At 35.1% G+C, this 15698-nt stretch overlaps 4 protein-coding genes across 4 annotated transcripts; 1 reads left to right on the plus strand and 3 right to left on the minus strand.

Moving 5' to 3' along the window:
* Positions 1–900: 900 nt before the first annotated feature.
* LOC120767016 (contactin) lies at positions 901–8505 on the minus strand. Its single transcript, XM_040092847.1, has 10 exons — positions 8383–8505; positions 5232–6229; positions 4290–5167; positions 3427–4231; positions 3204–3370; positions 2267–3139; positions 2023–2191; positions 1836–1969; positions 1590–1773; positions 901–1525 (listed from the first exon to the last, which is right to left on the minus strand). The coding sequence occupies exons 2-10, from the start codon at positions 6094–6096 to the stop codon at positions 1419–1421; spliced, it is 4182 nt and encodes a 1393-aa protein (XP_039948781.1). The 5' UTR covers positions 6097–6229; positions 8383–8505; the 3' UTR covers positions 901–1418.
* A 474-nt stretch (positions 8506–8979) lies between these two features.
* Positions 8980–10164, minus strand: LOC120767018. Its single transcript, XM_040092849.1, has 2 exons — positions 9634–10164; positions 8980–9574 (listed from the first exon to the last, which is right to left on the minus strand). The coding sequence occupies exons 1-2, from the start codon at positions 10102–10104 to the stop codon at positions 9095–9097; spliced, it is 951 nt and encodes a 316-aa protein (XP_039948783.1). The 5' UTR covers positions 10105–10164; the 3' UTR covers positions 8980–9094.
* A 72-nt stretch (positions 10165–10236) lies between these two features.
* Positions 10237–11401, minus strand: LOC120767019. Its single transcript, XM_040092851.1, has 2 exons — positions 10869–11401; positions 10237–10811 (listed from the first exon to the last, which is right to left on the minus strand). Exons 1-2 carry the CDS (start codon positions 11348–11350, stop codon positions 10394–10396), a joined length of 900 nt encoding a protein of 299 aa, XP_039948785.1. The 5' UTR covers positions 11351–11401; the 3' UTR covers positions 10237–10393.
* A 785-nt stretch (positions 11402–12186) lies between these two features.
* LOC120767017 lies at positions 12187–14301 on the plus strand. Its single transcript, XM_040092848.1, has 5 exons — positions 12187–12356; positions 12520–12693; positions 12873–13244; positions 13360–13628; positions 13701–14301. Exons 1-5 carry the CDS (start codon positions 12323–12325, stop codon positions 13968–13970), a joined length of 1119 nt encoding a protein of 372 aa, XP_039948782.1. The 5' UTR covers positions 12187–12322; the 3' UTR covers positions 13971–14301.
* The last annotated feature ends 1397 nt before the right edge of the window (positions 14302–15698 follow it).

The following is a 15698-nucleotide window of genomic DNA, read 5'->3' on the forward strand; positions in this document are numbered from 1 at the left end:
GTTGATATTAAAATATATATAAAATGTCCCAACAAGGTCAGCTCCACTTCGCCATTCTCTACTCCAGCGCCCGTGGAATTTAGCCAGTGTTCTGCCGATTTTATTTGGCTTTTTAAATACCGAACCTTACATTTTAGAATGTTCCACGTCGCTTCAATTTTTGTTACTGCCTGCAACTTACCATAGTAGATTTTCGCTGTTGGTTTCTGAAATTAAAGGAGATGTAATTAAATTAAAATAAATAACTAATGTTTCGAAAACTCGCACGATGTTCCGGTGTTACTGCATATAGCACAGCACTGTTTTGATTTCGGCTTCCGTATATTTTTTCACCTCTTTTTCTCGCCGGCGCTTTCATATTTCTGTAGACACTAAAATTGGAGTATAAATAAATGACAAAAAATGTATGTATATTTATTTTGTACTTTGTGATTCTTACTTACTTTGATGATTTTTGATGCTTTTTGTTGCTTTTTATTTCGGTTTTAATTCGCTGATTGTTATTGGCCTAGGTTGGTCAAAGTTGCTTATTTTGTAATACCGCATTTTGTTGTTGTTTACTTAATCACATAACCACATAACCCGATAACCACCTTATCGTGAACAGCCTAACCTATACTTTTAAGTTCTCTGCTCTAGCTTCGATGCAACCGAAGTTAACGTCATTTCTGGTATTGAACTAATAATGATTTGTATTAAATAACAATCAGAACGTAGGTATGAATTTTATATTCAAGACTAAAAATAATTTCGACGGAGAAACTTTTCAAAAGAAATATGCGTACCAGTGACCACATACAATACTTTGTATCATTTTGTAAACAACCTGAATATGTGGTATTGCACATTAAGATCAATATAGATAGTAGCGAAACTAACAAATATAAAAAAATACTTACATACAAAAACTTATTTAATAAATTTATTTTTAACTTTTGTATACATAAATATAATTCTGAATGGGAATACAGTTTTTGATAATTGTAATTAAAAGATTTCGCTCACATTAATATTTTTCTGGCTTAACTATCATAATAAGGCCACTTATTTTTATAAAATATGTATGTATACATATATGGATCGATTGAATTATGTATTACTACAGTTACAATTCGAGCTGATAGACATTTAACTAAATGCTAAATATACGTAAAATTGTGAGATTCATTTGCACACATATGTGCATATGTATAAAAAGACGGAATCGTTGCAATGTTAAAAAATAACTGTAAACTTAAAATAAAATGCATTCATTTTTTGTAGGATATAGACATTTGATGGAATGCTTTCGTTAAATGTTTTTATATACATATTAATATGTAAGTATGTCAAGATATAATACTACACCACTACAGAAACGAGTGCAGAATGGACGGAATTTATATTGAATGCATTCGAAATGTATTCAATAGTGTCAATCAGTTATTGTTTAGGTACATTGAAATAAGGTACAACAAACTAACTACTAACACTGTGTTAAGGCCACTGCGGTAGTGGCGACTTGCGTGATTGCGCGTTGTTTTACCTAGAAAGAAATATTATATAGATATAAAAAATTGATTCATAAATGTTCACCGTTGCAGGCTTACCCATTTGGAAGCGCAATGTGGGACTGGACATGCGGCCATCGCCGCCATTACTGAATGCCAGTATACGCATATTATAGCTTTTGCCTGGCGTAAGATTCGTTATGTATGCCTCCAACTTTTCACCAACAGGAATGATTGTGTTATTAGCTGTAATCATATTTTGATCGCTCTCCCATACGCGCACCTACAATTTCAAAGTATAATTTTTAATAAAATTGTGTGTTTTTTGTAAAATCATATAGTTACCTTATAGCCCTCGATGGGCTCTTCATCCTGTGCTGGTGATACATAACGCCATACCACGCGCACAGTCGAAGGATTTATGCCATACACGTGTACTGATGATGGTGGCTTTTGAGGCGCCTTGCGGTACGTTCGCTCTATAAATGAGAAATTTATTACCAATAGTTTGTATAAGCATAACATATCTTACCTTCGAAACGTTCACTTTCTGGTCCCTCGCCGGCAGCATTATAAGCCATCACTTTTACAAAGTAATATGTATCTGGTTGCAGACCTACAATTAGAGCCCAATTTCTTGTAGTACGCGACAAATAGTATACAGAATCCTCTTCATTATGTGTAGTCTTCCAGTATTTCAACTAAATAAAAAGAGAAAATATTTTAAATTAGTTTCAAAAATGAACATGAAAAATGGCGAAAATGGAAAAACCTACTCTGTGTCCTATCAATTTACCGCGCACATTCTCCCTGGTCATTTCGATCGGTTGCCATGTAACATTGAAAGCCGTGGAATTGAAAGGTATAGCAAATGGTTTTTGTGGAGCTACTTGTGGCATATCTTCCGCCGAGTATATAACTACTGGTTCACTCTCGGGACCCTTACCGATATTGTTAATAGCCTGCACTTTCACCTCATATTCGGTGTAATAGTTATTTTGTGGTATATTAACAACCGCTACACCATCGTTTTGCAAAGATTTTAGCTCCTCGGAGGCCCATTCTAACGTGCCTTTTAGCTTCCAGAACACTTTGTAATGTATGCCATGACTATGTTGTTCTTGTGGCAAGAGTGGATCCCATGTAATTGTTAAATCTCCAATCTTACCACCGCCACCACCTACGTTTCGCGGTGCTATATATGGCTTGTCTTCGTATGTGCTGTAGATTGGCGACGGAGCCGATGGTGTACCTATACCCAAGTCATTAACAGCAGCTACGCTAAATTCGTATGAGCACCACGGTATGAGATTGGAAACTTCTGCCTGCTGTCGGCCAGTGTATCGATCTACCTCACGACCACGAACACTTGTGGACACATTCACCCAGGTTCGATTCCAATTGGTGCGTCCCAGTATATTATAGTAGCGTATAGGCCGACCGTTGTTGGCGCCATCTACCCACTCAATTATCGCTTTCGTTTTGCCAATTTCAATGACTTGTACACCACCAGGTGCACCAGGAGCACCTTCGATTACCACAGAGGTTCTAGATGCTATCTCATTCACTGAAGATTTCACCACACATTCATAGTCACCACCGTCAAGCAATGTTACGTTATGAACGGTGAGTCGATTACGGTCAATTATCTATGAAATTCAACATAATTAGATGAAATGCATTTTGCTGATAATAATATAAAAAGCGTCTTACAATACGTTCAGTGCCATCATGATTGTTTCGCAATGTTTCGCCATTACGTTTCCACACAAAAGCGACATCAAGCAACTCATCATAGCTAGCGTCGCATTGAAGGAAAATCAAATCGTGCTCTTGCGTGGTAATACGCAATGGAGGTGTCTGTGTGAAACGCAGCTCCTCTAAAATAGAAAACGCGTTTGATATCATACACAATCTGTAGAAACAAATTACTTACGTAACACAATTACTCGTGAGCGTGACTCATCTGTCCCCGCTTTATTAGTTGCAACGCATGTGTATAAACCCTCATCGTCTCGTGAAGTCGGCGCTATTATCAACGTACCACTGGGTAAAATGCGCCTATGTCCCCCAGCACCGATAAGTTGACCATCCTTCTTCCATTGGAATTTAGGGCGAGGTGCTGCTTCGGGATCGCATACGATAGTTGTGTTGCCATTTTGCACAGCATAAATCTCTGGTTCAAGTGGCCTTTTCTTGAATGACGGTTTCATTGATAGTACTCGTAATTGGGCTGAAGAGAAAGCAGTTTTCAATTGGTTCGTCGCACCGCACTGGTACATGCCGTCATCCTTGTCCGCCTCCAAGTATTTGACAGTAAGCACATTGTCCTGTATTATATAGCGATCTTTATCTATGCGCTCTGGATCTAAGCGTTCCGCATTTTTATACCAAGTATAATTAACATCAGGTATTGCAAAAGCCTCGCAAATAAATGTCACGTCGCCGTTATTATCCATTATTTTATCTTGTAATGGAATTGTGAATTGTGGCTTCATTTGTATATTGATGAAAATCGATTTATGTATAGTTTTGCGTGGATTGGAAATTGTGCAGCTATATTCTCCATTATCGTTAGTTGTTGCATTCTCAATAATTAGCACGCGACTATTGCTTACGGTATACGCATTACGCTGTAGAGGTTGGCCAACTCTAGTCCAATTATACGAAGGTATAGGATACCCAAAACCGACACATTCGAGGCGTATCTCATCGCCAGCAATGGGAGCTTCGGGGAACACCTTTAAAAAACACATATTATTAAAATATTTATATAATATATATATTGCAACTGATCACCTTTGGGAATGTGTTTGCAAAAATTAACGTTTGATAGTTGCTGTTGGGCGTTACACGCAATGGGAAAAATGGACCATTGCGGCCAGTATCGGAAACTGATGTCTGTACACTACATGAATAATTGGCGCGATCAACTATCTCGATGGATGAGAAATATAGAGCACCATCATTAGATACAAAAACACGCTGATCTTCTTGAACGAAATTCGGAAAATAATCGCGCGCCCAATAGTATTTTACATCTGGATAATGTTGTGGTGGATCACAAAATATAGCTTTTCCCCAATTCATATCAGCAGTTTCGGCCGAGCGTTTCAGATTGAACTCCATAATAAATCCGAAATTCAAATGTGCACTCTCGGAACGTATGCGTCCGAATTTGTTTTCTGCAACACAATGGTAAGCACCTTGATCGAGTGCCTGTTTTGGATCGTAAATTATCAGGTTACCTCCGGAAATTGTATAGCGGTCATTAGTTAATGGATCAATAGTCATATATTCAAGTGAATCATTTACGTAGACTTCGCGATACCAGCGGTATGTGGGTGTAGGAAATCCGCCTGCCAAACAACTCAACGTAACATCGTTTATAAGTCGATTCTTGCTCGTATCGAATGTCGTGTCATTGGGCTGTTTTACAAAGTAAGGACCGCGTGGAATTTTTTCCAAATCCTTAATATCTAAGCCGTAATGAAATGGACGTTTATCATCTAATTTTAACTTTATATTTTCAGGATTATATAGTACTTTTGACTCGCAGATGAACAAGTTCAATTCTATGTCATAGGCAGGCATGAATGTCCAACGGTCGCGTTTCTTTGAAAATCCATAAACGACACGATCTCTGGTAAATGGGTTATCTCCATTCTGGTTTGGTCCTGTAAAAAAAAAAAACATCAATTTTGATGTAATCGCTTTATAATTACATATATTATTTCGTACCAATAAATCCACGCAAATTGTTTTGATTCCGACTATTGATAGAGCCTGGCACAGTATTGTAGAACTGATTCGGATTATTACGATTATAGTCAGTCTGGTACATGTTCTGGACTAAGAATCGATTGTCGTGTAAATTTTCGTTTTCAAACGATTGATCTTCATCAGTCGCAAATGCGTCGTCCAATACGAGGAATGGTGAATTATCATCGTTTGCCCAGCTATTGGGTCCAGTCTGTCTTGCGGATATCCAAAATCGGTTCTGCCGTTGATTCTGTATTATCAATTGTTTCAGTATAAAAGAATGTTTTTCAATACTATCTACATTTAACAACTCGGCATTGTAAGCTTTACAAATTTTCTTAGCCTCTAGCCAGTTACGTTTTGGCGAACGTATAAATCTGTAGCAAGTTTGGCGAAAAGGTATCCAATGCTCTGGGCAGTAATTTTGCACTTCATTGTCTATATAGTCAAAGCCGGTTGATGTGATTCCACGGTTGAACGGATCATAGTTACTTATACCTGTACCGCCTGACCCATATATGCCTCCAGTATTACCACTACCTAAAGCGTTCGATGACTGATCATAAAAGTTATTTTGGTTTGGCGGACCAACCAGTAGGCCGCCACCCCCCTGTTGGGGATTTTGTAGATCTTTTTGAGATGATATAAGTGGATTGTCGTATTGTGTCACCGGTGACCCTTGCTGAGTATTCGTATAAAGAGGATTATAGCGGGGTTGATATTCTTTGTTGTATGTGGGTTGATATGTTTGAGGTTCGTTAATTTGCGCGTCAGGATTTGCATCAGCGTCGCCATATCTGAATAATGCCAGGAGAACGACATAAAAAATAGCAAGCCACGCCATTTCCGCTGATAAATATCAAGGAAATGCGCTTAGGATAACAAGACAAATTAGTTGAAATTCAGAATTTCTGGTATTTTAAAGGCACATTTTTGTCGGTTGTTGCGGAATATAAATTCGAATGGTTCCCTTGGTGCTGTAAAAATTTCAAATGGTTAAAATGAATGCACGAAATATATTTATAGATATGTACACATGTATTTATTTATATTAGGGTGATTCAAAAAAAAATTTTTTTTTTTCAATTGGTACTCGCAAAAAATATTCCTAGACACCTCTAAGAAAGCCTCTCCAAATATGAGTTTTTAATTGTAACGGGAAGGTCCTCCGCCTAAAATCTAAAAATCTATTCATAATAATTTTTTTTCATTGAGTTATAAAATTAATAAGAAATAAAGAATTTTTCCAAAAATAGTCAAATTTCAACCGTTAATATCTTTTAAACGGTTGGGTTTACGAAAAAATCATAAGAGACCATATTTTAGAGCATTCAATTTCCTACAAAACCTAAATAACAAGATATTTTTTCAAGTAGTTGGAAGCGAGATATAAATTTTTCTATCTGATAATAAGAAAAAATAGAAAACCGTTAGGCGGAGGACCTTCCCGTTACAATTAAAAACTCATATTTGGAGAGGCTTTCTTAGAGGTGTCTACGAACCTATTTTTTCGAGTACCAATTGAAAAAAAAATAAAAATTTTTAAATCACCCTAATGTATATATGTAAATCGAATTAGAAAAAAAATTAGGAGCATTTTAATTACATTCATTAAATATTCTAAATGGGCGAATTAGATGGTAGAATATACTCAATTGGGTGTGAAATATTTGTACATGTGTATATAGAGGTGAGGAAATAAACATTAAACGGTACAAAATGTTTATGAGTAAATTCATATTCAGACATGTGTTCTCATGTGCCTAGTACATTTGATGTTCAAACTTTTTATACCCTAAACAGAGTATATTAAGTTTACCTCAAAGTTTGTAATGTATAAATGATCAGCGTGATGAGGTGAGTCAATTTAGCTACAAACTGAATGGTGAAAATCATGTCTTTTAAGGATTACTTTTCTATTTGACATACTTATCTTCGAATTATTATTTAAGCCTACGGTCCAGTATCATATAAATTGTTCAGAGTATTTTTTATTTCATTGCCATTGTAACTAGATAACATAAAAAAACTAACGAACAATTTGATTTGTTTATTGTAAAATACAAAATAATTAATGGTGCTCTGCGTATAAATTGCAGACAGGCTGGCTACTGTATAAGGTGATATGGTTTTTTGAGCTTAAGCCTTTATTTCCATTTACTTTGAGCGACAATAGCCCTGCCTTCATTGTTCACATGGTTAGAAAGTCTTTCCATATGAAGCTTTGCATATTTCTTGACTGATGCGGCAACTGAGTCAATTCCGAGATCGCGTTTACGATCGTGCGAACATAGCAAGGCGCATTGACGGAGCATCTTAAAACTTTGTTTTGGAATCGCCCACCCAGAATCCAATACATGTTTCTGAATTTTATTTCTAATTCGCCTTTTCCTGTTTGACATGTGCACTCCATCTAAGTTTTCTTAAGAGTATGAAGCAGTAAAGGGTATTATTTCTTTCTAGATTTTTCTTGTTTGAAATAATAAACTGTTTATATAAAAATTTTGAACATTTACTAAATGTCATTTTCTCTTAAATATATTAATACTAAAGTCCCTAAAGTTCTTATGCATGTGTTAAGTACGTTGGCAGAGATAATACGTTGGTGTGGGCATTCATACGAGTTAGGTGTGGCATTAGCTTTATAACTATTAGTATCTTTAGTATATAAGTTAAATAAATTTAAACAAATTTTATTTTAATATATTCCACTTAAGAATTTAAACGATTTGCTTGGTATTTTTTAATACCTCTTTGTCTTTTATAAAGAAGTATGCTTAAATGTAAAAGAAAATAGTAATAAAATGTTAACTGCGCTGCCTTCAACAGAATGCCCGCAGCGCACCGTTCAATGCACAATTCACGTAATTCTTTAGTACTGTCCACTTTTTACATTAAATAATGTCCGGATTCACTTAACTCTTTCATATTTAAAAATGGTATGGAGTAATATTACAAATCTTTTAAAAGTTTATTTGCACATTTACGTATAAACTGAGTCACACGGTCGGCTTGATCTTTATTAAGTCAAGCTTACGCCAACCGTAAACCACACCTTAAAATATAGTTGTTAATTTCTTCATACAAAAAATCGGTATGGAAGTTATATCCCAAACAAAATTTGTATTACCTTTCAAAAATAATTTTTTCTGCTGACGTTTTCAATTATAAGGTTTTTCTTATTGGAAACAAAACTGAAAATTAATTGAAAACAAAAATTTCACCCAGCAGCGAATAAATCGGACACAACAGAACGAGCACAAAAAGTGAAATAATCCATTCCAAAAAGAAAATGATGAAATAAGAAACGAAAGAAAATCAGTGGATTTTGGTATGGAGACATTTACACAAATATTAATTCACAATAGAGTTTTAAATCTGCAACCAAGAATGGTAATTACCGTCTCATAAGTCCGTTTATATAATGGTAGACACCTTATCTCTGTTAAGAACCTTTCTATATGTACGTTACATTTTAGAAACTAATTTAATTGATCAAATCAATTCTATTTATAAATATATTTTAATAAAAGCCAAAAATTACAAGAAGGACGTACATTAACTGATGGATTTCACCGAATTTTAGTGTCCTTAACCATAAGTAATATGTAATAACAATTTGAAGTAATTAGTAATTGAACTTTATATTGCTTCATTCGGAGGCATTCCAAAACAATTAAGGTATTCAGAGGTATAGGGAATTTAAATATTTTAAATTATTCCGTGTTCCCAATATAGAAATGTTCATAATTTTATTTAATTGAAATCAACTTAATTTATATACATTTTAATAATGTTTATGAGAATGTGTGATGAGTTTTCATTTTTCAATTTAATCGATCTCAAACAATTTTCCAATGATCCATTTGCTTTATCATATCATGGCATAGGCAATATTGCAATTGTATGGGATCAAAACGTCTATTTTCGAATGACTTCAAATTTTGTAAAACCTTTGGTGTGCTTACACGATTAGCATCACAGAACTCGAGATTTCTCATGGTTTTATTCTCCAACCAACCATAATTCTGATTTGTATAACGGGGTACACAAAATTCGTTTCTAGGAAAGTAATTCTCGATTTTTTCCAATTCATTCTGATAGTACCTAACTTCCGGAGTATCGATGTTTTCCAAATGTTCATATTTAGAATAGAATTTCTCAGTCAAGGGTAAATTTTTATAGTTTGGTTTGAAAGTATGATAATCATCAGTGCTCACAATCCCCTGACATCGAAAATTTGGTTTACATTTAGTATTTTTTTGCAATCCAGAAGACAAAATTAATTTATTTGGAGGATAATTTACAGCGAATTTGTCTACCTAAAACTCAAAGGGAGCAATAAAGTACTCTACTACTATATTCAACTTATTGAACTGACCTTGCATGGAGGTTCTAATTCTGGACACGAACACGGGTCCTCCTTTCTAGGGCATTTTTTGATACCTCCTAACATACGACAGCACACGCTCATTGGATCACAACGTTCTGGTTCATTGAACCACCTGGGAAGAGGGCTAGAAATGCATTTAATAGCTTCGGCCAATTTCTCTTCGCGTGACATTTCCTTTTTTGTACAAAGCGGACATGGTGAGTGTTTCTTCCCCTTCTCATCTAGCTTAATACAAATTCCACACGGTTTTGGCTTTCCACTTTTGTCGTCATTCTGATATTTGTATTGAATATTAATATTGTGGTTACAAAATGTGTGCAGTGTTGGTGTTTTTAGATTAGTCCTTTCGCAAGGTGGTATCGGCGGTTTATCATTCACAATATCACGACATTCTTCAGCTATCTTTTTGGCAAACAAGTTAAACTGTGTATCAGTAGCATCTGAATCGTGGCACTTCATACTTCTAATTTTTTTTTTTACTATTTTCTTACGATTCAGGTTTGAACATACATATACTTTTTAAAAACTAAAATTTTTCCATGACTAGAATTTCAATACGTATCTTTTTATTTAATTAAGCTTAGTGAACCATTTAAACATTGAAAGCACAATCTTTATTTTGAGGAAATTTTTTTTCGTTTATAAAATAATGGTGCTACATTTATGACCGTATATTTCTAAACTACAAATAAAAAATTATCTAAACCGATCGTTAAAAAATTTAATTATATCTGTCTTAATATAATAATTACTTCGTCCAAATGTTCAAGCCTTTTATTGGTTTCTCTTTAAATCCTTGCACTAAAACATCTGCTTCCCACCAAGTTGGCAAGACCTGATTGTGTTTTTTGCGACCACAATCGCTTTTTCTATTTTCAATATCGTTTAGATTAAGAGACATCACACCTTCAAACACTTCAATTTCCTTACAACAATTCAATGTCACGTTTTCATCCGGTATTGGGAATGGTGTGTGCTGCAAGTGAAAATGGATATCCTTACAACTTGGAGGCAACTGATAGATGTCTTTTGGTAGTAACTCTGTTTTTGAACAAGTGTCCCTTAAAATTCCTTCTTCACATAATAATTCCATTTCAAGATACAAGTTGGTTGGGCAAAGATTATGTGAGAAAATGCCATACAGATCTTCGCTAGTTAAAAGTGAACTGTAAAAATATTTGTTTATTTTATATTTGTTTATCAAATGTATGAATTTTACTTACATTAATGTTTGATTTAGACGAGCATGTGGAATGCGGTGTTGATGATGGGAATGCAACCGCGATATTGAATCGATTGGTATGTGAATTGTGTATGCTTCCTTTGCTGTAAACGTTGTTGGGCCAAATAGAAATCTTAAGCTACGTACATTATTCTTGTCAAATGACTTTCTAATCAGCTCACGCATTGCACTTATTGCCTTTTTAGTTTTAAGAGCCTGTTCCCGTTGTCGTTCTAATTGATAGGAGTGAAGGCCGCTTGAATATTGTCCAGATTGCATACAAGTTTCCATGTTGCCATTGTCAGTACCTTCTACTTCATCTGTCCATAATCCGACATAGTATTTGTAAGTGTTGTAAACAAATGGGATTTGGTTTCTTTGGAATAGCAGAAACTCTAGGATTGAGTTTACTACGTTAGCGGCTGAACCTGCGGTTAAAACGTCTACTTCAATATTCAAATTCAATTGTTTTGTTGGCGGCATTTTCGCATTTAAAACCGAAAAAAGTTAATCAGTAATTTCAATGCCAACAAAAAGAAGTATTTTACAAATGAGACAGTGCTGCCAATCCTAAACGCGAAAAAATGATGAAAAAAACTAAAACTTCACTTGGTTTGATATTACCAGATAGTTAATACAATTTATTTTGCAAAATTAATGGCTTCAATATGATCAGCAATATGAATTCTTGAAAAACTTTTTTTTTTAGTATATATGAATTCAACCAATATTTGTATTATGGATTTTTTTTGAAAGTATTCATAACTAAATGAAATTATAAATCCTAGTTCAGATTTGAATTGTGTATAGCTTCGTGGAAAGGTAAAAGAATACAAATATAAATTGGATCTAAGAACACCGATTTTGGAACATAATTTTAGCAAGGAAAAGTACTATTATGGAATAAAGTTAACAAAATAATTGTTCAAAAGGTGGAGTTCAAGAACTTGTATTATTATTTCAGAAGTTTTCCAAAACCGAGTATAGGAAACGTTATATATTATAGAGTGTCGATCAGCGGAGTATCTGTAATCCATAGGAATATCATTAACATATTATCATGCCGGCTATCATAATCATTAAAAATAATAACTTTTTTATTGTCAGTAGTCAATTTAAAAATTTGTTTCAATATCACCAACTACAAATTATGTAATTTTGATATAAGGCTTTATAACAGTTACTGTCATATTTAGAATTGAATATCTCTAAAAATATTGGTCGAATATTTTAATTATTAGTTTGTCACGAATTATGGTGAAATAACAACGCTGTCATTCGACAACTACTTAATGTCATTTTACAGCTTGTAGTGTGGCAACGCACTTCATCACTTGTTCGCTTCTTTCGTGCTGTTGATTTCAAAACTTTTGCTCCTCGATTTGCATAATTTGGCATTAACTAACAAGTCATATTCGTTGACTTCTTATATATTAAAACATTGCTAGATTAATAATGGAAAACAAACCGACGGTGCTGATATTGGGAGGTAAGTAAATACTATATACTTATATTAATTTAACAGTTTTCGGTTGGTTTTCCTCTTACATTAGTTGTGGTGGAGAACTGAATTACTGATCAAAAACCACTGCTAGTTGCCTTTTGTTTTATATTGATATCTTGTATCGTTACCACTTTCTGCCTACATATAGGGTGTGGATTCATCGGCCGTAATATGGTTACTTATTTGATAGAAAATGATTTGACTGAGGAAATACGTGTAGTGGATAAAACGCCTCCACAAATGGCTTGGCTGAACGACCGACATAATCAAGCTTTTGATAACAAAAAAGTGGAATTTTGCAGCGCTAATCTCATAAATGCCGGTTAGTATACAATACATATATTTACATATTGCTGTGAGTCATACATATGTACGTACGAAAAACCCACACAATTTGTATTCTCGTCGCGCTAAACTTAGTATAAGTGCATCTATATCAATGAGTTTGTATATTCTTTTTGCTACAAGTTTCTAACTTTACTATATGTATATCCTCTACAGCGTCTTGTAAGAATGCCTTCGCCCCACACCCCATAACAGGGCGTACGTGGGATCTAGTTTTCAACTGTGCAGCAGAGACACGTCCAAATCAAACAGAAGCTGTCTATAAGGAAGGAATACTTAAATTAAGTATGAATTGTGCCCATGAAGCAGCAAACATAAAAGTAAAGCGATTTATAGAGCTAAGTTCCGGTTGCGTTAACAGTTCGGAGAAGGTGCCACAAAAGGAAGAATGTAAGCATGAGCCATGGACTTCTCTGGCGAAACAAAAGTTGAAGGTCGAGCGTGAGCTTGAAACACTAAGTGATGTGTTGGATTATACGGTTGTAAGACTGCCAATCGTCTATGGGTTAGGAGATAAGCGCTACTTGAGTGAGTACACTTATATAATTTTCGATAACAGTTTCACATACATATACATATATGTATGTCCATATTCGTCAAAATAATTTTTTATCATTCTTGGGTGTTTTTGTATTTGCTTCAGTGCCTCGCGTTATTGTGGCTGCAATATACAAGTATTTGAACGAGTGTATGAAGTTGCTATGGAATGAGTCTATGCGTCTTAATACTGTGCATGTTGATGATGTTTGTGCGGCGATGTGGTTTTTAGCACTTAACCCAGCCGCTGCTGGTGAAATATACAACATCGTCGATGACGCTGATTCAACTCAGGGAATTATAAGTGACATATTATCGGATGTATTTTCAATAAATGTTGATTACTTTGGCGTGGTCATGTCGAATTTGACAAAGGTACGTAAATAATTTTCTTATTTATCATAATGTTTTATACTTCTAACAACCAATTTTTTTTACTATCTTTAGTTAAGCCTCTCAGATACAGTGAGTGATGTAAATGATAAACACATGACGCCATGGGCGGAGATATGTCAAAAGAATGAAATCAATAATACACCGTTAACGCCATATTTAGACGAAGAGCAATTGTATCACAAACACTTATATTTAGATAATACAAAATTAAAGACTGCAGGATATGAGTTGATGGTGCCTAAGTTAACGCGTGATCATGTAATTGAGATCATTGAAGATTATATAAAACAAAAACTTTTTCCAAAATCTCTAATGGTTTAAAATTTGCCACCACTAACTTGGTACTAAATTAGGAATATATGTGAATTAAATCAATTAAAATAATATAATATAAACTCAAGTTACTGGATGTTAAAAAGAGTTATTCAAAGCTGATATTAATGTAACAATTAAAGACATTATAAGACCTAAGTTCTTTTTGTACACATTTAATGTACTACGCCGATATGATCTAAAGTGTACTTATAGTATTACTGTAAAGTAAGATTTTTAAATAGAAGACTAAAACGAATTTTAACGTTTTACGTATCTATGTATTCGTATCTACTCACATAATTATTTTATCAAAAAATTTTACATAAATGATATTTTACAATAAGCAATAATGCTTTGTCATATTTTGTGCCAAGATAAAATAAAAATTAAAACTTAGTAAAAACTTGAAAATTATAATGGGACCATATTAACAAAACAAACAAGTAACGGGAAAGTAGACTTAAATAAAACATAAATATACTCGTATGTATACAGTTATTTATGCCTTTTTGGTTAAGGTAACTATTGGAACTTATAAATTCTACAAATTAAAACTAACTCTAAAACAAGTAAGAAAGGGCTAAGTTCGGGTGCAACCGAACATTTTATACTCTTGCAACTTACAAGAATCAAGGCCAGAGAAAACCCTTAAGGTGTAAAACCAGTCATATAGAATTAAGTCAGCCGGATGTTCGGAAATCCTGATATTAGTTATATAAGGGATAGGTCAAGTTTTCGCTCAAAATTTATCTATTTTAGGCACAAAAATACACTGTTATGAGTAAACACGCTCTCTTATTTTCATTGGGATATCTCACATATAGACTGATATATGCGGTATAAAGTCACCCGGAAGCTCGAAAATCTTTATATTAAGTATATGGGGGCTAAGGGGAATATTGGTCTGATTCAATCCATTTTTGACTTATAGACATACCATTATAAGAGAAGGATTATTCCTTCCTCGTGCGAGAACCAACCAGCAGCTCTTGGTCCCTCGCACAGTCTGTTCCGTGTGTCAGACCGTCATACGTCGGAACGTGACATCCGTCAAGTGCAATTCTTGTACTGGCTGGTGTCACTTTTCGGCGTGTTCCGGCCTGCGCACCACACGTGAGTGGAGTGACTCATACGTTGCGCCATGCTGCAGGAGTCTGCCCCCGCAACTCACAACAGTGGCGTCGCCTATCAACACCCCAGCGCGACAACCGCCCCTGCGGGTACTACAGCTGCAACAACTTCCACCCACACGTCACTCCCTCACCCCCAGGATCACCCACGGACACCCGCGACAAACCCGGCTACTTCAATTTAACTGCAACGGACTCCAGAGCAAGATCGAGGAGATAGTTGCACTTATGAATCGGGAACGTCTATCGATAGCTGCGGTCCAAGAAACCAAGTTAAACAGCCGCTCAGATCTTCTGAGTTGTGCAGGTTTCAACGTTATACGTAAAGATCGCGAGCGAGATAATGGTGGTGGCCTAGCTTTCATATTGCACAACACCGTGCAGTATCGTCTAATCGATGTAGACATCGACCCCAGGGATACTAACCTAGAATGTCAGGGTATAGCTATCCGGTCAGGCGATGTCGAGCTCGAAATATTTAATATATACATCCCTCCAGTTACATGTTGCCCAACAGGATATCACCCGAATATAGGTGCGCTACTTCGTGGTGAAAACCGTTTGGTACTAGGCGACTTTAACGCGCACCACGATCTTTGGCATT

Source organism: Bactrocera tryoni, chromosome 1 (assembly GCF_016617805.1).
Source record: "Bactrocera tryoni isolate S06 chromosome 1, CSIRO_BtryS06_freeze2, whole genome shotgun sequence".
NCBI lineage: Eukaryota > Metazoa > Arthropoda > Insecta > Diptera > Tephritidae > Bactrocera > Bactrocera tryoni.